Source organism: Barbus barbus (assembly GCF_936440315.1).
Source record: "Barbus barbus genome assembly, chromosome: 8".
NCBI classification, from domain to species: domain Eukaryota; kingdom Metazoa; phylum Chordata; class Actinopteri; order Cypriniformes; family Cyprinidae; genus Barbus; species Barbus barbus.
Genome location: NC_136736.1, coordinates 7979106 through 8002201, shown reverse-complemented (window position 1 = coordinate 8002201; position 23096 = coordinate 7979106). Strand labels below are relative to the sequence as shown.

Below are 23096 nucleotides of genomic sequence, written 5' to 3'. Positions count from 1 at the left end.
GTGCAGTTTGTTTAATTGTGCACAAGCGGCGCGCAAATCACCCTATACTCTGTGCGCATTCACCAGCGTGAAAAAAAAGTTTGCTTGTTTATTCATTTGCAAACTTTGCTCAGTATTTTAAGCCCAACAAGACATACCCTAGGCACAAGAGAACAAAGAAAAAACAAGTCTAAAATGTGATTCTTGCTGTGAGCTCAGGAGTTCTGGAGACAATGTAAGGTGTAACATCCAGCATCTGAGTACAACCCAAGGTCTTCAAACTCTTTTCTACACTGACCAACTTCAAAATATTAGAATACTTTACCAGTTGAAACAATCATGCCATTAATGACATTATGATATCAATGGATATATTGATTTCGAATGCTCAAGACTCAATTTGTGAAGTTCAACAGGAGACAACAACTTACTAACTAGTTAGACTGATATTTTGAATCTGCTTGCTACTTTTGCTTGACACTTTGAGATTTGCAGCCCAAAGCCATGCCCATTCCTAAGACAAAAATTATCAACAAAACCAAGTTTTAATATGGGTTGTACATTCAGCAACTGGACTGGCAAAGAAGAAACCGCAATCAGTGTAAATCTAATGAGAAGACATTACCTGTGTGACCAACGGCTCCAGCAACCTCTCCACAGTTAGCGTGCGAATCTCAAGACTCTTGGGGTCCCATTTTAGCAGGATTGGGGATGTAGCACTCGTCATGTTTACTGTGGAAAGAAAATAAGGGGAGTGGATATTTGAAAGGATGAAAGAGATGTTAAAAACAAAGAATGACAGTTTAATAGGATGATAAAAGGAAAAAGATGCAGACATCACAGACTCAGTTATCTGTTTCATGCTTCATGACTTTCCTAACAAAATCAAAGGTGCCTGCCGCACATCTATTATTAAAGCCAGAAAAGCTTCTCCATTGAAAAGTCTTTAAATGTTGCACATCAATCACACTAAAACGCTAAAATTGAGACTATAAAATATTAAGACACCGGATTACATTAAAAGCTAATGACTTCAGAATTCAGTCTTAATGTGGGATCCAGACATTGTTGTGCAAGTCAGACTGTATTATCTCACTTTTAATGAGGAAAAACAAACACATATAATTGAAGATTTACAGTATTAATTTTGTTGAATCTATCTATCTATCTATCTATCTATCTATCTATCTATCTATCTATCTATCTATCTATCTATCTATCTATCTATCTATCTATCTATCTATCATAGATATATGGATGTTTAAAGTGCTGTTTATATTCACTTGCAGTAAAACATATTTGACTGTTTACACATATATCTCTCCAAGAAGGGTATTTTGAGATGCTGCTACATTAAAGTGAAGGGTGAGCTTGTGCATGAAGTCATGATGATTTCTTTAAATGTCATAATAAGATCAAAAGCCACCTTAGAATCAGCTACTGAAAAAAAATAATAAAATAAATAAATAAATAATTTGGAGAACTCACAAACTACAATCCCACCTCCCATGATGCCTTAGGTTAGTGACTGTTAACTTTCATTTAGTAGTGGGGATCCTTTAACGTAGGTGTTTTCAATCATATAGTCATTCACTGGAGCACTGGCCTAGATTCCCTCCTGCATCTTCAGATCCCGCAACCAGATACTCATTACAAAAAACATATGCACGTACGAAGCCCAGCTCCAGGCCCTTTGAACACCGGTAATGTAAGCAGGTGGTTCCTGATTAAGGTAGACATCTGAGGTACACGATCAGGCCTGCATAGCAGGAGGGAGGACAGTTTACATGACTGAGTGGAAACTTAAGAGTAAAAAGCCTTCAAGCTGCGAGCGAATGTGGAGAAAAGAGTGTGAGAGAGTGTGCAATTTCACTCAGAAACAACTTTTACAGAGGTGTTTTTTTTTTTTTTTTTGAGTGTTCCATTTCGGCTCTGTAACAGAATTGTTCAGAAATATTTGTGATGTTACATTCATGAATCGGTGTGTTTGAACAAATCTATAGAGATGATGATTAATTAAATAGAAATTATAGAAGCTTTGCAATAATAATTAAAGATGTACACATTAATTTTTTTAATGTAATTCTATCTGTTTTTCAAAAATAAATCTGAAAATACCGTAAACACTTTTACAAAATAAAAGTTTTACAAAAATTAAAACTGGGAGAGAGAGAGAGAGTTTTTATTTGTCACATACACAATTATACAGGGTATAACCAGCAGTGAAATGTAGGTCAGGTCTGCTCCAAGGACAGTGCAATTATATAGAATACAAATATTAAGAAGGAGAAGTACAAAACATAAAATAAAATAAAAGAATAAAATAAAATAAGATAAGATAAGATAAAAAATATAAATATAAATGTGTAGGTCAGTATGTTGTTGACTTAAATAGTAATAAGAGGAATGTGCAAAAATAATGTGCAAAAAGTTGTACAGGGTGTTTGAATAGCAGCAATATGAGGTAGAGAAAAATTATGAATAGCTTATTGATATATGATATTTACATGGAGAAAAATTATGAATAGCTTACTGATATGGTGATATTTACATAGAGTCAAGTGATGTTATGACACAGAGTTAGAGTTTAGGAGCCTGATGGCCTGGGGGAAGAAGCTCCTCCTAAGTCTCTCAGTTTTTGCCATCAGGCTACGGAAGCGCTTACCAGATGGAAGCAAAGTGAATAGTCGGTTAGCAGGGTGATTTGGGTCCTTGATGATTTTAACAGCTCTATTTTTGCAGCGTTTGAGGTAGATGTCCTGCAGAGAGGGGAGCGCAGACCCTGAGATGCGCTCAGCTAAGCGCACAACTCTCTGTAGTGCTTTGCAGTCCTGATTGGAGCTGTTTCCATACCACACTGAGATGCACTGAGTCAATACACTTTCTATGGTCCCTGAATAGAAAGTTTTCAGGATTGCTGGTGAGACCCTGAATTTCCTCAGCTGTCGCAGATGGTACAGTCTTTGCCTGGCTTTCTTGACCTGTGATTGGATGTGTGTAGTCCAAGTCAGGTTCTCGGAGATGTTTACGCCGAGGTACTTGAAGCTACTCACCCTCTCCACAGGGGTCCCACTGATCATAAGAGGAGTGTAGGGCTGCTGCTGTCTCTTCCTAAAGTCCATGATCAGCTCTTTAGTTTTGCTCACATTCAGAGAGAGAGACAGTTGTCCTGGCACCATGATGTGAGTCTCTCTACCTCATCCAAGTATGCGGTCTCATCGTTGTTGGAGATCAGAACCACAGTATCATCAGCGAATTTGACAATAGATGTGGAGCTGTGAGAGGACACGCAGTCATGCGTGTAGAGAGAGTAGAGCAGGGGACTCAGGACACAGCCCTGTGGGGCTCCTATGTTCAGAGTGATGGAGTTTGAGGTGAACTGGCCAACTTTTACCACTTGAGGTCTGCCGGTGAGGAAGTCTTGAATCCAGTCACAGAGTGAGGAGTTTAGGCCGAGGTCTGTGAGTTTAGATGCCAGCTTGATGGGGACTATAGTGTTGAAAGCTGAGCTATAGTCAATGAATAGCAGCCTGACATAATTCCCATTGTTGCTGTCCAAGTGTGTGAGGGAAGAGTGGAGAACGTGAGAAATGGCATCATCCGTGGATCTATTTGGGGGATAGGCAAACTGAAGAGGGTCCAAAGTATCAGGGATGGAGGAGCAGATGTGGCTCTTTACAAGTCTCTCAAAAACCTTCATGACTATAGATGTGAGGGCAACTGGGCGATAGTCATTCAGGCAAGAGGGTTTATTGTTCTTTGGCACAGGGATAATAATGGATTTTTTGAATGAAGTGGGAACCACGGAGGTAGCAAGGGACTCATTAAAAATGGAAGTGAACAAACCATCGAGCTGATCGGCGCAGGACCTCAGAACACGGCCGGTTATCCCATCAGGTCCGGCTGCTTTCCTGACATTCACTCTCTTTAGCGCCCTCCGAACCTCATCCTCCGACACGGTGATTACAGGATCATCGCTGCTCTGCCTGTTGCTTCCTGACGCGCTGGTCGGCAGAAACGCGCCGCCGCCGTTGCCATCGAAGCGGCCGTAGAAGATGTTTAACTCGTCGGCCAGCAACGGATCTGCTCTCACCTCCGCGGAGGATTTGTTTCCGAAGTCACAGATGGTCCTCAGTCCCTGCCACATCCGTCGAGAGTCGTTGAGCTGGAAATGAGACTCAATTCTCTCTCTGTATCTGTGTTTGGCGGCTCTTACTGCGCGTCGGAGAGCATAGCACGATGCTTTGTACTCGCTCGTATTCCCAGACAGAAGAGCCTCATTGTAATGGTAATGGCTAATTTACGTCTACAAAATGGCGCCGCTGATGGCAGCTATTGTGCGTTGCTCCTCCGTGTTTGTATTGTTTTTGTTTGTTTTTCCTGTTTTTTGTTTTTCAAATAAGATCAGCTTTACCAGGGATGATCTGCTGAACATTCGGCAGAACACACCACAAAATCTTCTACCGGTTTTTGATTTTTCGGACGTTTTGCTGGACATTGTAGTTGGCGGAGCCATAGCTCTGGTCAAACGCTACAGGAGGCGCAGACGGGGAAAGAGAGCCGGCGCGCTCGTGAAACTTCGTCAGCGCGGACTTAGAACGGCGTTGCCTAGCATCCATCTGGCGAATCTCCGCTCTCTACCCAACAAAACGGACGAACTCCTTCTGCTCTCCCGGACAAACAAGGACTTTTCTAACTCTGCTGCTCTATGTTTCACGGAAACCTGGTTGAATGGCGACATACCGGACAGCGCGATCCATCTGCCTAATTACCAGCTGATAAGAGCAGATCGGGACACAGAATCAACGGGGAAATCGCGCGGCGGCGGGACATGCTTTTACATCAATGAGAGGTGGTGTACAGATGTAACTTTGTTAAAGAAGATGTGCTGTTCAGATCTAGAAACGCTCTTCATTAACTGCAAGCCGTTCTATTCGCCGCGGGAGTTCTGTTCGTTCATTCTCGTGAGTGTTTACATTCCACCGCAAGCGCACGTGAGCACAGCTCTACAGAAACTCGCTGATCTGATCACAGAGAGTGAGCAACAACACCCGGACTCTGTTTTAATCATTCTCGGGGACTTTAATAAAGCAAATCTCTCCCGTGAACTGCCAAAATACAGACAGCATGTTACATGTCCCACCAGAGACAGTAATATATTGGATCACTGTTACACAACAATAAAGGACGCATATCACTCGGTTCCACGAGCAGCTTTAGGACTCTCTGATCACTGTTTGGTTCATCTTATTCCATCCTACAGGCAGAAACTTAAGTCTGCGAAGCCTGTATTAAGATCTGTTAAAAGATGGACTAACGAAACAGAGCGGGATTTACAAGCCTGTTTCGACCTGACTGATTGGACTGTTTTTGAAGCTGCGGCAAATGACCTGGACGAGCTCACAGAGACTGTAACATCTTATATCAGTTTCTGTGAGGACATGTGCATTCCTACCAGGACTCATCTATTCTACAACAATGACAAACCATGGTTCACTGCCAAACTCAGACAGCTCCGTCAGGCCAAAGAAGATGCTCACAGAAAGGGGGATAAAGTCTTGTACAAACAGGCCAAATACACACTGGAAAAGGAGATCAGAGTGGCAAAGAGGAATTATTCTGACAAGCTCAGGAACAAATTCTCTTCCAGCGATCCGGCTTCAGTGTGGCTAGGATTAAAGGACATCACCAGCTACAAAACACCACCCCCCAGCACTCTGGAGAATCAACACCTGGCAGACGACTTAAACGAGTTCTTTTGTCGTTTTGAACGATCACCCCACACCCGCCCAGAACACCCCTCCACACAACCATTCACACCTCCAGCAACCCCTCTCTCCCCCACACCTACAATTCAAATCAGCGAAGACGATGTGTGCCAGGTCTTCAGGAAAAACAAAAGAAGGAAAGCACCTGGTCCAGATGGTGTGTCACCAGCCTGCCTAAAAATCTGTGCTGAGCAGCTGGCCCCCATCTTCACACAGATCTTCAATAGATCACTGGAGCTGTGTGAAGTCCCCTCATGCTTCAAACGCTCCACCATCATCCCCGTCCCAAAGAAACACAAAATTACTGGACTTAATGACTACAGACCTGTGGCACTAACGTCTGTAGCCATGAAATCATTCGAAAGACTGGTTCTGGCTCATCTGAAGGACATCACTGGACCCTTACTGGACCCCCTGCAGTTTGCCTACAGAGCAAACAGGTCTGTGGATGATGCAGTCAACATGGGACTGCACCTCATCCTGCAGCATCTGGACAGACCAGGGACTTATGTGAGGATCCTGTTTGTGGACTTCAGCTCTGCTTTTAACACCATTATCCCGGAAACCCTTCAAAATAAACTAACTCAGCTCTCCGTCCCCACCTCCGTCTGCCAGTGGATCAACAGCTTCCTGACAGACAGACAGCAGTTAGTAAAGCTTGGCAAATTCACATCCAGCACTCGAACCATCAGCACTGGAGCTCCTCAGGGCTGCGTACTCTCCCCACTGCTCTTCTCCCTCTACACCAACGACTGCACATCTAAAGACCCCTCTGTCAAGCTCCTGAAGTTCGCAGACGACACCACACTGATCGGCCTCATCCAGGACGGTGACGAGTCTGCTTACAGACAGGAGGTTAAGGAGCTGGCTGTCTGGTGCAGTCTCAACAACCTGGAGCTTAACACACTCAAAACGGTGGAGATGATCGTGGACTTCAGGAGAAACCCCCCTGCTCTCCCCCCTCTCACCATCATGAACAGCACTGTGACTGCAGTGGAGTCATTCAGATTCCTGGGCACCACCATCTCTCAGGACCTGAAGTGGGATATTCACATTGACTCCATTGTCAGGAAGGCCCAGCAGAGGTTGTACTTTCTTCGCCAGCTGAGGAAGTTCAACCTGCCACAGGACTTACTGAAACAGTTCTACTCTGCCATCATTGAATCCATCCTCTGCACCTCAATAACTGTCTGGTTCAGCTCAGCTACCAAATCTGACCTCAGAAGACTACAGAGGGTAGTCCGGACTGCTGAGCGAATCATTGGTACAACCCTCCCCACTCTCCAAGAACTGTACTCATCCAGAGTGAGCAAAAAGGCTGGTAAAATCACTCTGGACCCCTCACATCCAGCACACTCCCTCTTTGAACTTTTACCATCTGGTCGACGCTACAGAGCTCTGAGCACCAGAACGACCAGACACAGGAACAGTTTCTTCCCTCAGTCAATACATCTCATGAACACACAATAAATAAACGTAAAACACACAACTAATACATTATCCATTCACCACACTCACTTATTTTATTTTCTCATTTCTAATTTGCACATACTTGACCTGTACATACATAGTCGCCTATATTATATATTATATATTGTGTATTTCTTATTTTTTTTGCTGCTTGTACATTGGTCATTGGCTATTTCCTGTTATTTTGTTTCATTACCTGTGTCCTGTCCTGTTACTGTCCTTCTGTTGCACTGTGGAGCTTCTGTCACTACAACAAATTCCTTGTATGTGTAAACATACTTGGCCAATAAAGCTCATTCTGATTCTGATTCTGATTCTGATTTTAAGTAATCTAATTATTCAGAAATACTATGTGATGCTATGTCCATAAATCGGAGTGTGAACAAATCTTCTGTGTAAATTAATAGTTCTCATTCACTTTTTGTGGGTTCCCCTCCTTTTGTTTTAATTTTAAGAAAACGTCTCAGGTTACTCATGTAGCCATGGTTCCCCAAGGGGAACGAGACGCTGCATCGAAACGCTATGGGAACACTTTCAGCGTGACAACGCTCTGAATCACATATGTAATCAGTCCAACGGAAGGGCGAGACGTCACGGGCGGGGTGACGTAGCGACCAGGAAGCTTAAAAGCATGTGCGGTTTAACTGGCGTCAGCTTCTAGGAGTGAAGCTAGTGCTGGCAGGGATGCTGGAAGTGTGGCAATGAGATGCAGCATCTCGTTCCCCTCGGGGAACCATGGTTACATGCGAAACCTGAGACGTTCCCCTTCAGGAACTCGAGCTGCATCTAAACACTATGGGAACGAGATGCCCACACTGCCAGACTGACAAATCCTTGCCTAGTGTTACTAGGATGAGAGAACAGAAGAGCCCGGAGCGGCCATAGAAACTCACAAGCTTTAGGGGCGTGGATCATCCCGCAGCGTTGCAGATGTCCTGCATAGACACACCTGCCAAGAAGGCCTTGGAGGCTGCCACACTTCGAGTCGAGTGAGCCTTGACCCCCAAAGGCGAGGGGAGATGAGAGGACTCATAAGCAAGGGAGATGGAATCGACTATCCACCAACTGAGGGTCTGCTTGGTAGCAGGAAGACCCCTCTTAGAGGTCCATAGCACACAAGGCAGTAGGTCCGCCTTTCTCTACAGGGCAGCTCTGTGGATGTATGCAATTAAGCTTCTGCTGGTCTGGCTCCCTAAAGGGAGGAGGACAGAAGGCCTGCAGACGAAGCCTCGGCCAAGTCTGCACCATAACATTCAGTCCCAGAGGAGCTGTAGGAATCAGAGAGAACCAGAGAGGACATTGCGATGTCTCCTGAGTTGCAAAGAGGTCCACTTGAGCTTGGCCAAAAACTCTCCATAGCTGCTTCACCTCCTCGGGGTGAAGCATCGATTCCCTGGGCATCGGCCCCTGCCTCGACAAGATGTCTGCTCCCATATTGAGATGCCCAGGAATGTGAACTGCTCTCAGCGAGAGGAGTTTGTCCTGGGACCACACAAGGATCTGGTGTGCCAGCTTGTACAAGGGGCGGGAACGTAGACCTCCCAGGTGGTTGATATAAGAGACCACTGATGTGCTGTCGGTGCGCACCAACACATGATGACCTCTTAAGTCTGGGAGAAAGTGTTTCAGTGCTTGAAACATGGCCAGCATCTCCAGCCAACTGATGTGCCACGTCAGATGGCAGCCACTCCACAGACCACGGGCAGGGTGGCCACTCATGACCTCTCCCCAACCGGTGAGGGATGCGTCCGTCGCTAGCATTACACAGCAACAAGGAGCTCCCAGCACCGGGCCTTGAGACAAGAACCAAGATTTCCTTCACATGTCTACGGCACGTATGCATTGCCTCGTGACCTTGATAGTGTGGAGTGGGTTTCCCCTTGGGGAGAACCCCTTGGTCTTGAGCCACCACTGTAGGGGTCTCATGTACAGCAGGCCAAAAGGTATCACATTGGACGCAGCTGCCATCAGACCCAGCACTTTCTGAAACCGCCATCTGCTCCGATTGAGCTAAAATCACCCAATCGTCGATGTAATTCAGTATGCGGATGCCCTGGAGTCACAGCGGAGCCAGAGCAGCACGGTGCAGAGCTGAACTGAATACAATAGCCTTTTTCTACCGTGTGCAGGACCCACTGAGACACATTTGGCAGTAATTTCAACGCTGCTAAATAGTCTACTAAGGGAATCAGTCTCTCGAGACTGATCTCTGGTGTAATTGGAGCAGCAAAATCGGTGCCTTGGAGCGGCTAAATCGGTGCCTTGAAGCAGCGCACTGGCAGTGGACGGTCGATCTAGCAGCTCTAGAGACCTCCAAAGAGGTGCCGAGCCTCTCAGCTCCGCTACGTTTCTGGGCGGAAGAGACTGAGAGCAATGTTCGCTGGAGACGGCTGCGCCCTAGAACACTGGCAGGGTTAGCAGCCCAATCTCCTGAGAGCACTGAGGCGAGACAGGCACCGTGTGATGCAGTGTACGCCGCTCCACCCCAGTAGGGTCCACGCTGCGAAGTCCTAAACCATGCATGTCCGGATTTCTTCGCCGAGGACTTTCTAGACTGAATAACAGCCTGCAGATCCGTTTTCGGCTTTTCTGTCCCCGGCTTAGAGTGCCGCTGTTCCCGGCCCCTCTGTGGGGGCGCACGAGAGGCGACACTTTGTTTCTGACCTATATGAGGAGCTGGTATGCGGAGGGGGCTGCTCCTGCTCAGCAGCCCCCGGAGTTCGAGAGTGGCGAGGGAGGAACCATTGAAACGCCGCTGCTTGTTTACGGTGCCTAAGCTCTGAAATATCTTCAGACTCATTTTTTAATTTGGCCACAGCACGAGTCACCACCTCCAGAAGCTGCTCGTATTGGGGCGATTGAGGGGGCAAATCCTCATCGACGCTTACCACATTGATCTCCTTGGAGGAACAGAGGCGAAGTGTCGAGCCCTCACCCCGGGGGGAAGAAACCGCAGAGCGGGCTTCAGATCCCAGAGAGAGGGATCTGGCGGGTGAGGAAGAAAATAGGGACTCGCCCGTCTCCATTCCCTCTGCCAGATGGACTTGCGAACCCCACGAGTGCAGCTGCCGCTCTGCCTCGGCGGAAGCGGGGCCAGCACCGTGAGAAACACTTGTGAAATCTCCCTCCTCGAAGAGAGCCTTCCGGGAGTGAGGCGTACGCAGGGGAAGCTGCTCACAATGTGGGCAGTCCCTCGAGAGCCGACACTGCATGCTTCGCTCCCAAGCAGACCACGCACAGTCTGTGTGTATCCCCACTCGTCATGAAGCGAGGGCAGGGAGGAACTCATAGCCTGTAACGCGATCTGCTATCGCCCTTATGCTTTGTCTTTTCTTTGGCCTTAGACATGCCTTGATATGAGATCAGACAACACCAAATAAGACTCACAAAATGAGAATGACTGACACACACACAGAGTGCTTGCTGAATGACAGAAAGCTGACGCCGGTTCCACCGCACGTGCTTTTAAGCTTCCTGGTCGCTACGTCACCCCGCCCGTGACGTCTTGCCTTTCCATTGGACTGATTACACTTGTGATTCAGAGCATGGTCACGCTGAAGACGTTCCCATAGCGCTTCGACCAGCTCGAGTTCCTGAAGGGGAACAGTGTTTGAATGCCGATAATGCTTTTGTCTTTTTTGATTAGTATTTCTATTTAGCTTTAATTTATATGTCAGCTTTAATATTAGATATATATTTTTTTTTTTTTCAGTTCTGGAGTCAGTTCACGTGGCACGATATGAACTAATATGCTATTGTGATAAATCAAGATATGACATTTCACACAAAAAGACAATCTTGCATCATTTGTACTTTAAAATAAGGTACTTTAAAATAACATGTCAAACTGTATTCAAGTTTTTTTCCCCTTTTCATAAATATTTAACAAAGTGTTTGACAATGCTCCAGAATAGCATGACACAAAGTTGAACAGATTAAAATACATTATTTTCCAAAAACTGTCAACAAGAAAGTTGGCTTGAACTTTTTTCATCAAATAAAATGTGTTTTTCCATCTCATTGACATGCATTGGAGCAGTCTGGTGTGAGAAGAATAAGCATGAGATCAAACCATCATCTGCTGTTTGCTCCAGTCAGAGTTCCTCACTTCCTCACTCAGTGAGCTACACACACAAAAAAGGCATCACCATTCTTTTGTGCTCAAACTGTGTCTTGCATTTCCTCTTTTCTCATGTAGCTGTCAGTGAATCCTCAAGAGAGGCTTCTGACAATCTCAGTCACCGTGTCAAACACTCCTGAAAGCACAGTGTCAAACACACACTCCAGAGTCCTGCACAACAAACTTAACAGCTATTAAACCACACATTTGAGACCTCTCAGTATGTAAATTTTACTCCTTAGAAATTTGTTTAATCATTTACACTTCAACACTTAAAAATAAAGTGGGTCAGTGGGTATGTAGCACCTTAAAGTTGAACAAAAACGGTGCAAAATTAAATAAATAAATAAATAAACCTTAAAACTAAGTGTTAAAGTCAGGAAATCAAAATAAAAAAGGAGAACAAAACACCTTAAATAAAAAAACACCTTAAATATGCAAGTTACATGATATTTAATTATTTATTTATTTAAAAATTAAATAATAGTAATAGTCCATAAAGTATGAAACATTTATTTAAAAAAAATGTGTTTAAAGTTGGTATAATTTTAATATAATTTTATACATGATTCTGTGTTTTTAAAAATAGCTAAAATGCTGTTGTTGCTAATTAAAATGTTATATTAATTGACTAAAATAATATGTTTTAATAAGAATAAAATTAAATTAAATAAAATAAAATAAATGAAAATTACACAAAATGGCAAAATTTACAGAGTTCATGGTAATTTTCATAAATTTAATGATTGGATAGTTACATTTTTAATGTTACAATTCTGACCATTCCAATTCTGATAATGATCACCATCTGATGTCCAATATAAAATGTGGGTCCTGTATCAAAATTACATGAGACTGAATGAATGAATGAATGAATGAATGAATGAATGAATGAATGAATGAATGAATGCTATTTGTATAAAGTAAAATGTGGCATCAGGTTTAGTAGTTCACTTAAAGGCATCAAAGCTAAAAAAAAATAAAAAACACTCTAACACAACGAAACAGATTTCACAATTATTTTTAGCAAAGGAAAAAAGGGATTATTTTCACAGTGAGCTGACCAGTATATCATACAGCCACCTCCAGTAAAGCACACCGGAAGCAAGCTGCGCAAGATCTAATTCAGTTCCATTATCACAGAATAATGCTTCAATTATCCCACGGAAATGGGAAGAGGAATAATTACGCTATTTGTGCCTGGTTGCCAGGATGATAATAACAGCAGTCATAATGAGGAGCGCAAAATGGCAAAAACGAGAGAATTTCACAAATGCATTTTCTACACACTGGAGTCAGGATGGGTCAGAAGGCTGATTGGTTCAGACCCATTAGCTTTCATGTGCAGAAACAGTCATTTTAACCGAGAAACTGCCATAAAAACAAGGCAAGACTTTACAGTTGCTTTTGTGTTGCCAATTGATTTATTTCTGTTCAGTTTAATTCATTACACAACATGCCCATATAATTGCTTTTATTACAACATCAAAATTTGCTGTGAAAAGCTTTCAAATGAAGATATAGTTATTCAAAAGACATTATATTGTGACAGGGGAGTAAAACGTTAAGTAGACAGACATTACAAAAAAAGACAATAAATCGGTTGTTGTATTTCATATCATCAAACATAAGCCATTTATCATAGCTGACCTACAGTTCACAGCAATCCATTTAGTCAATCTGGCTTAAATAGGAAAATATATGTTTATGCAATTTACATATGGGTGAGAGGGGATGATTAATTACATTTTATCACATTACCTTTTTAAAAAAAAAATTCACACTAGATTAACGGATCAAACTGGCAGCCCACATATAAACAGTGATAAACCTTTGGGCTGCAAACCTGCGATGCCGTGTGATGCTCAAACAGTAGAGAGGATTAAAGAGAGCTCAATCAGGCCAGACTCATCGTGACCCCATCACACACACACACACACGTCTTTAAGCACAGCAGACTAAAGCCAGCACAGCCATTTTTGACCTCTTTTGTCCACTCCAACTCCTCACGCTGACCACCAATATGCCGGTGCTATCTTTTGAGAAGTGTATTTATGTATTAGACTGAGAAAGAGAGACAGTGCAGACATACAAGATATGAATATGAATGAAAAATTACATCAACTTTATGTGTTTCTGCATTTGAGAGAATACATGAGGACACCGGTTCACAGGAAATATCAAAGGACGGCTGATTCTGTTTTGCATATTCATGCCTCACATCCTAAATTTAAACCCTGAGCCTAAACTTCTTCGCAGCCAAAGATCCTGCCCTGGAGCGCTGAAGATTAAAGCTTAGATTATCCCACGCTAAATATAATGAACAAGCAAATCATTCAATGCCCACAAACACTCATCCATCCAGTGTGCCTAGCATTAAAACCCTAAAAATCTTCTGTATTTCTAATAAAAAAGAGAAAGAGAAAAAGAAAAAGGAGAAGAAAATATAGCCCTTTTTACTGATCTGGGCCAAGTTTCTCTCCCATAACTGAAAGTAAATTGACTGAAGGTGTCAGATCAACTGGTCTCAAATCAGCTCAAATCAGAAAATATTTATATTTTGAACAAATGCTGTTCTTTTCAAATTTTAATTGATTAAATAATCCTGAAAAAAAAGGTATCACAGTTTCCAAAAATAATAATAATAATAATAATAATTAATTAAGCAGCACAACTATTTCCAACATTGATAATAAATCAGAATATTAGAATGATTTCTAAAGGATCATGTGATACTGAAGACTGGAGTAATGGCTGATGAAAGAGACAAAAAAAAGCTTTGTGAATTTATTATTTTTTCATGTCATTACATTGTTTAGAGAGCATAAGAAAAAGATGGAAAAATAAAATTTTTGAAAAAGTATATTTTATTCAAATTTTATTCTATGTGCTCTGTAGAGGACACTAGGACTCAGTTTTTCTAAAAATAAAATAGTATGAATAGACATCAAAAAGGCAAAAATTTGATTTTTTTTTTTTAAATCGCCAATCAATTTTTAGGTTTCAGGATTTTTTTATACTAAACTTTGTTTAAGGATGATTTTCAACTATGTTATAAAATATATAACAGAATGATTTGATATAACATTTAGTTTTATGCAATATGTGTGTAAAAATTTCCATAAACTGGTTTTCCCATTAAACACAGTTTATCTATACATTGTATCTAATTTGCATATTAATGTGTTGCTGTTGGGATAGCGTGTTGAAAAAATAATTGTCATGATGGGAGTAATAATTGGCCAGATTTTCATAATAATATCTAATATTTCATAAGCAAATTGATATATAATTTATTTTCCTATTCAATTGTTTTGAATAGGAAAATAAATGCGTAATAAACATGATTTTAGTCCTGGTGTCCTCTACAGTGGACATGTATGAAATTATGTCCTGTTTCATAACAGGAAGTGATATTTGAATTTGAAATCCCATAACAGTTTCTTGAAATGTTGCTTTATGACAAACAACTTGAAAATTATTAAGATTTAAATGACAATTACAAAATATATTCATATTTCCATAAGGATGTAAAATCTAAAAGCCATCTTTAAAGACCTAGGAGAGGGTGTGGTCATGGTGAAACTTCCAATCATTTAGTATCTCTATAAAGCCCTGAATGTGCTCTGTACAGGACATCCAGACTTACAACTGTGACATGTGAGGTCTCAGAGAAATTCACTAAAATATAATGTCCACTACAGAGGCAAAAACTCCATAGCTGGGTCTCAGGAGGTTAAAGAAATAAATTGCATTTTAAAGTATATTAAAATAGAAAAAACATTATTTCAAATGTTGTAAAAAAAAAAATTACACAATATTACTGTGTTTTGTTTTTGAGCCATAATGAGCAGAAGAGACTTCTTTAAAAAACATTAAAAATCCTACTGATCTCAAACTTTTGAATGTCAGTGTATATATATATATATATATATAGCCATCCTGAAGGAGTTGGACTGCCTGTGCAACCTCTTTAGGGTACAGGTATCGCCTCATGCTACGAGTAGTGACACTGACTAGAACCCTCAAATTTAGGCCCTAGCCCGGCCCAAGCCCGACAGCTTATCAGAATTACCGGTCCGAGTCCGACCCGAGCCCATCTATTTTTTCCCCTTCTCCTAAAACAGTTTATACTACTGTTTTGGCTATTAAAATAGTTCAGTTTTGTGTGTAATGGCAAAATTATTATATTTTGTTTCGTTTTTTTATTAAGTTAATTTAGGAAAACGTTTGGAGCATTTTTGTTCGTTAAATAGCCTATACGTTTTTGTTTTTTAAAGTAACGACCAAGCGGTCAGCGGCATGAGCTGATCATAGCCTATGTTTGTTAAATTTAGCCTTCTCATATCATCACGACTTGCCTAAAATAAAATCTATATATATACTAAAAAAGTTCAAGCATGTTTAAATGTTAAACCTGCACTAAATAATAATGCAGGACATGGAGGCACCAGCGCAAACAATTGGATTTTTTTCAGTGGAAACAAATTAAAATAGCCTACACCGTCATTTTTTTTTTTTTTTTTTTGATAAAGGTAAGAGTAATACATTATTCGGAACTGTAAAGGGTCTACTTGTATTTGTGTGCACTCACAATACCAACAAAAGGTAGTTCTTTTATAAAACAAAGAAAACAAACATGATGCGCTTTCTGCCGTCTTGAACAGAAGCGCTTCACAAAAATGAACCGAAGCTGAGCGAATACATGCCTTACAGACATGATGAATATATCTATTGAAAGCTTTAAATTATCACTTAACGAAATAAAAAAATCGAAAACAAAAACTCTTATTATAATCTTAATCATAATCAATAAAGATGCATTTCTCTCTAAAGGCGCGTCTAATGAGGAGACGGTGAGTCAGGATTAGCAACTTCATCCTTGTGACACAGACTCAGAAAACATTAGATTATTAGTAAATAATTCAAATATCTCCTTACTATTTCCCGCAGACACATTCATGGTTATGTTTGCTGGGGTTTTGCAGCAAGCTTTAGCCTGTTGTGTGCATTTGAACGCAGAACTCTTCAGCTGTGCTGAAGTCACTTGCGCACCTGCTGCTGCTGCGGGACACTAAACACCACAGAGCTGCTCTTGACAGTCGCGGCACGGTCTTGTATTGTTTCCACCAGTGCAGCAATTTTTTTTCTTCACTAATCGATGGATGACTACAATATAAAAATAAGGAGAAACCCAAAACAGGCCCGAGGCCCGGCCCGCATCTGAACTATGACGTGAAAATTGGCCCGAAGCCCAGCCCTAGAGGTGTAAAATGAGAGGCGGCCGAAATGCACGGCTCTAACACTGACCCTAGCCAAATGCAAAAGTAGTAAAAACAGTCAGAAAAGATGAGTAGGGGGAATAAAATATGAGTGGCCTCCACCTGTAAAGCCATTCCTGTTTTGGGGGCCGTCTCATTGTTGTCCATCTACTGTACCTGTTGTTAATTTCATTAACACCAAAACAGCTGAAACTGATTAACAACCCCCTCTGCTACTTAACTGATCAGATCAATACCCCAGGAGTTTAACTGACTTGATGATATACTCTGATTAAAACGTGTTACTTAAATTTTTTGAGCAGTGTATATATACATATTTTATATTAAACTACTCGATGGGCTGTCTAAATGACTAATTAACTAGTTAGCGGAGCATTAAAGGGCATGAAGTTAGAGACAGAACTTCTCTAATAGGGTTTTACCTTGCTGCTGACAGTATAAATGAAGAGTTAATTTACAAAACCAGATAACTCCGTTTTTAACAATTCTCAGAAATCATGTTTTTTTCATTGTGCGTTCCAATTAATCTCAATCAAACTGCAGTTGGGTTATTTTGAGTAGGTTAAAAAAGTACAAAAAAAAAAAAAAGCTAACTAACACAGTAAAACACAAAAATATTATAACATAATAAAAAACATGATTTTTGGAAATTAAAAAAAAAAACAGAGTGATCTGTTTTTGAAAATATACTCTTCAATTACTGTTCGGCTGTTAATATGCTAAAGCATAGCTCTCTGTCAGCAAACTAAAACTGGCTGAAGTCTGGTCTGCACTACAGTAGGTGGTAGCTGTGAAACTGGTGTCAAACCAAGAAAGTTCTGGTGCAGTTCACTCGGAATTTGGCTGTTGGCGGGAAGGACTTTGTTCCATGCTGAGGAGGAGGACAAGAGGGCATAGCTGCATTTGACAGGGAGCAACTTCAACCCACTGCGCCATTTCATACAACATTTTTCCTTCCACCTTTTAAACCAACCCTAATCTCTCCAGTCATTAGTGTATTTGTTGATTCCTTCCTCCACAAACTGCTTTTTTCCTTGCCATAGGGGCAGAGGAGAGCAAGAGGGGACTGAGAGAGATAGAACAAGAGAGAGAGGAGGTTAAATGACAAAGTAGAGTACAAGAGAAAACACAGCAGAGGGAAACAAATGAAAATAGAGAGAGAGAGAGAGAGAGAGAAGTGGATATAACAGGAAGGGGAGGTGGGATGAAGAAGCATGACAGAGAGAGGGAGAGAAAGAGATGGCCCAGAATAAAGAAAGCACACAGAGCAGATAAACGGTGACAGTCACATTACAGCGGAAGTCTCTGGAACATGTCAGTGGCTGATGGTGAGATGCCCACAAGGACAAAAGGCTCTGCAGCACTCAAAAATAAGATTTATTTTTCTGCTTTAGTTTACTTGCCTTTAGCTTTATTTTCTGGGCATTATCTTTAAATAAACGATAATGAAATAAACTGTAATGACATTTATAAGCCATGGTGTGTGTGTATATATATATATATATATATATATATATATATATACTCTCACTGACCACTTTATTAGGTACACCTTGCCAGTACCGGGTTGGACCCCCTTTTGCCTTCAGAACTGCCTCAATTCTTTGTGGCATATAGATTCAACAAGGTGTTGGAAACATTCCTCAGAGATTATGGTCCATATTGACATGATAGCATCACGCAGTTGCTGCAGATTTGTCGGTTGCACATCCATGATGCAAATCTCCCGTTACACCACATCCCAAAGGTGCTCTATTGGATTGAAATCTGGTGACTGTGGAGGCACGGTGTATTATCCTGCTGGAAGTAGCCATCAGAAGATGGGTACACTGTAGTCATAAAGGGATGGACATGGTCAGCAACAATACTCAGCTAGGCTGTGGCATTTAAACGATGCTCAATTGGTACTAAGGGGCCCAAAGTCTGCCAAGAAAATATCCTCTGCACCATTACACCACCACCAGCAGCCTGAACCATTGAGACAAGGCAGGATGGATCCATGGTTTCATGTTCTTCACACAAAATTCTGACCCTACCATCTGAATGTTCAGACCAGGCAACGTTTTCCCAATCTTCTATTGTCCAATTCTGGTGAGCCTGTGTGAATTGTAGCCTCCGTTTCCTGTTCTTAGCTGACAGGAGCGGCACCCGGTGTGGTCTTCTGCTGCTGTAGCCCATCTGCTTCAGGGTTCAACGTGTTGTGTGTTCAGAGATGCTATTCTACATACCTTGGTTGTAACGAGTGATTATTTCAGTTACTGTTGCCTTTCTATCATCTCTAACCAGTCTGTCCATTCTCCTCTGACCTCTGACATCAACAAGGCATTTTCGTCCACTCAACTGCCGCTCACTGGATATTTTTTCTTTTTCGGACCACTCTCTGTAAACCCTAGAGATGGTTGTGCGTGAAAATTCCAGTAGATCAGCAGTTTTTGAAATACTCAGACCAGCCCATCTGGCACCAACAACCATTCCACGTTCAAAGTCACTTAAATCCCCTTTCTTCCCCGTCTTCACCACATCTAAATGCATTGAGTTGCTGCCATGTGATTGGCTGATTAGCAATTTGTGTCACCAAGCAACTGAACAGGTGTACCTAATAAAGTGGCCGGTGAGTGTGTATATATATATATATATCTATATATATATATATATATATATATATATATATACACACACACACACACACAGTGGGGGGGGGGGGGGGGGATTTTGATCCCCTGCTGATTTTGTACATTTGCCCACTGACAAATAATATTATCAGTCTATAATTTTAATGGTAGGTTTATTTGAACAGTGAGAGACAGAATAACAACAAAAAAATCCAGAAAAACACATTTAAAAAAAGTTATAAATTGATTTGCATTTTAATGAGCCAAATAAGTATTTGATCCCCTATAAATCAGCAAGATGTATGGCTCCCAGGTGTCTTTTATACAGGTAAGGAGCTGAGATTAGAAGCACTCTCTTAAAGGGAGTGCTCCTAATCTCAGTTTGTTACCTTTACAAAAGACAAACTGTCCACAGAAGCAATTAATCAATCAGATTCCAAACTCTCCACCATGGCCAAGACCAAAGAGCTGTCCAAGGATGTCAGAGACAAGATTGTAGACCTACACAAGGCTGGAATGGGCTACAAGACCATCGCCAAGCAGCTTTGTGAGAAGGTGACATCAGTTGGTACGACAATTTAGAAATGGAAGAAACACAAAATAACTGTCAAACTGGGGCTCCATGTAAGATCTCGCCTCATGGAGTTTCAATGATCATGAGAATGGTGAGGAATCAGCCCAGAACCACACGGGAGGATCTTGTCAATGATCTCAAGGCAGCTGGGACCATAGTCACCAAGAACACACTACGCCACAAAGGACTGAAATCCTGCAGTGCCCGCAAGGTCCCCCTACTCAAGAAAGCACATGTACAGGCCCGTCTGAAGTTTGCCAATGATTCATAGGAGAACTAGGTGAAAGTGATTTCTAGCAGTGATTTGTTAGATAGGTATAAAAAAGGTTATTATACCACAGCAGCAGTCGCGGCAGCCCTCGTGTGAAGCCCTCTTAGTGTGAAGACCAAAGAGTGTAAAGACCATCGATTCTACCGTGCGAGGACACCGGCAATGGATATAAGTATCGCTTTTTATTTTTATTTTATTTATTTATTTTTTTCCTTTATATGTTTACTATTGAAATGTTGTTGTTGTATGCATTTGTCAATTTTATTTAATTTCTGTATTTTCTTAAATGAGTGCGTATAGAGTATTTACAGAGTGTTAACTTTTAGTTTTAGTTACTTTTTCTTATTTGTAAGTCGCTTTGGATAAAAGCGTCTGCTAAATGACTAAAAGTAAAGTAAAGTAAAAGTAAAGTGTTGTGGTCAGATGAGACCAAAATGGGTCCTGGATGGGTATTCCAGGCAGGGCTCTGAAGGAACGAAAACGAAAACCGGAAACGAACAAAATTTTGACTAGAACAGAACCGGAAAAACAGAAACGAAATAAAATGTTATAGTTCCGAACAGAATCGAAAATTTGAAATGGCCATTAACCGGTTAATAACGTTATTTTATCGTTCCATTTAATATTTGAAATTTGCTGTCAACCAATCAGGAATTCAAGTAGTACAGACTATGCAAATCTGATGCTGACACATCCAGCGAGTGAAATGATCTGCGCTAAAAGCCAATAAATAATATTTTAGTATACGTCAAGAATATGGAAACATTTGGATTTGTGCCGAGTGACAGAGGTAGGCATCAGTTTCACCTTTAATTTGTTTTTGGATTGACATTTTTATAGCCTTTTATAGCAGCCTTAAGTTTAGAGGATTTGTTGTGGAGAGAAACTAATAACTGTGTTTATAATGTTTTTAAACATTTTTGATTTACCGGCATTTTAGCCTACATCATTTCAGAATAATAGCCTAATAAAATGTGCTTAGCCTTTGTTTTGTTTTTTCCTCAAAACGCAATTTTATACAAGTAACGTTTTTTTTTGTTTTTTTTTTACAATTTGCAGCAAACATTCTTAAACATCTTAAAAAATACTTTAATGTCTCTAAAGCATTAATGGATTTTTTTTATTTTGTTTAGTAGCCTACATTTAGAAATGTAAAAATCTAGAAAAGATGATGCCAATGCGCAGCGGGTTAAGATACCATCTCTTTCTGTATTTTTTTCCTTTCTTTTTCTTTTTGTGTAAAGAAAACACTGTACTTTATTATTATTATTATTATTATAGGCAAAGACGATTTAAAAAATAATGGTATTAACCGGTTTCGGAACGGTAATAATACGCAGGAACGGAAATGTTAAAATATCGATTCTGCTCGGAGTGAACCAAGTTACTTTTTTTTTCCGTTTTCAAGCCCTGATTCCAGCATGACAATGACCCAAAACACACGGCCAAGGCAACAAAGGTGTGGTTCTAGAAGCAGCACATTAAGGTTCTGGAGTGGCCTAGCCAGTCTCCAGACCTTAATCCCATAGAAAAACTGTGGAGGGAGCTAAATGTTCAGGGAGCCTGATGTTTCAAGTTGCCAAACATCAGCCTCGAAACCTTAAAGACTTGGAGAGGATCTGCAAAGAGGAGTGGAACAAAATCCCTCCTGAGATGTGTGCAAACCTGGTGGCCAACTACAAGAAACATCTGACCTCTGTGATTGCCAACAAGGGTTTTGCCACCAAGTACTAAGTCATGTTTTCCGAAGGGGTCAAATACTTATTTTATTCATTAAAATGCAAATCAATATATAACTTTTTTGAAATACGTTTTTCTGGATTTTTTGTTTTTATTCTGTCTCTCACTGTTCAAATAAACCTACCATTACAATAATAGACTGATCATTTCTTTGTCAGTGGGCAAACGTACAAAATCAGCAGGGGCCATGATAATTTTTTTCCCCACTGTATATATATATATATATATATATATATATATATATATATATATATATATTCCTATTTTTAAAAATGGAGATTGTCACTGTTTTTCCAACTACAACCAATTTCTCTTCTTTCCCAGTTCTCGATAAGTTTAGAGAAAAAATTTGTGCGCAGGCTTGATAATTTTATAGATAAACACAAATGATTGAGTGTTCATCAGTATGGTTTTAAAACAAACAGGTCGACCTCAATGGCTGTGATGGAACAGGTAGAAGAGATTTCTTCTTCATTGGATAATAATGAATATAATGTGGGGGTGTTCCTAGATTAAAAAAAAAGCTTTTGACACTATTGATTATGGATTATTAATGATGAAACTGGAGAGATATGGTATAAGAGGGAAAGCTTTTGCTTGGACAAAAAGTTACCTGGATGACAGATATCAATCTGTACAAATTAATGTTAAATTAAGTAATTAAATGTTAAATCAGATTTCATTAAAGTTACTTGTGGTGTTCCACAAGGTTCGGTGCTAGGCCCTAAATTGTTTGTACTGTACATAAATTATATTTGTAAAGTGTCTAAAGTATTAAAAATGGTTTTGTTTGCTGATGATACTAATTTATATTGTTCTGGGAAAAGTTTGGAACAGCTTCTGAATACAGTGGAAATCAAATTGAGGGTTTTCAAAAAATGGTATGATGATAACAGACTTTCACTGAATTTAAGTAAAACAAATTTTATAATATTCAGTATTCAACAAAGTAACAAAGTGAAACTAATGATTAATAATGAGGAAATAGAAAGAAGTGTACAAAAATAAATTTTTGGGTGTTATAATTGATCATAAATTATGTTGGAAATCACATTAATCATGTAAAAACAAAGATGTCCAAATCCAATGCAATATTAAATAGAATAAAACATATTTTGAATGAAAAAAACTTTATATATATTGTATTGTGCGCTCATAGTTCCATACATGTGTGGAGGTGTGGGGTCACACATATAAAACCAATTTAAATTCAATATATATGTTACAATATATATATGTACAAAAGAAAAGGATTGTTAAAAGGGTTGATTATTATGAAT

The 23096-nt window shown here is 40.4% G+C and overlaps 2 protein-coding genes across 2 annotated transcripts in view; both read right to left on the bottom strand.

Moving 5' to 3' along the window:
* The window catches only part of LOC306874086 (catenin alpha-2-like), a 488426-nt gene that overhangs the window by 451291 nt on the left and 14039 nt on the right, over window positions 1–23096 (bottom strand). The window contains exon 2 of the mRNA XM_079423823.1: window positions 605–711. Coding sequence (XP_079279949.1) covers window positions 605–706 — 102 coding nt within the window. The 5' untranslated portion in view covers window positions 707–711. The remainder of the gene's footprint in view (window positions 1–604; window positions 712–23096) is intronic.
* Window positions 11430–23096, bottom strand: part of LOC306873775 (zona pellucida sperm-binding protein 3-like) — a gene marked incomplete at both ends in the record, with an annotated part of 44742 nt that continues 33075 nt past the window's right edge. The window contains one exon of the mRNA XM_079423256.1: window positions 11430–11508. Coding sequence (XP_079279382.1) covers window positions 11430–11508 — 79 coding nt within the window. The remainder of the gene's footprint in view (window positions 11509–23096) is intronic.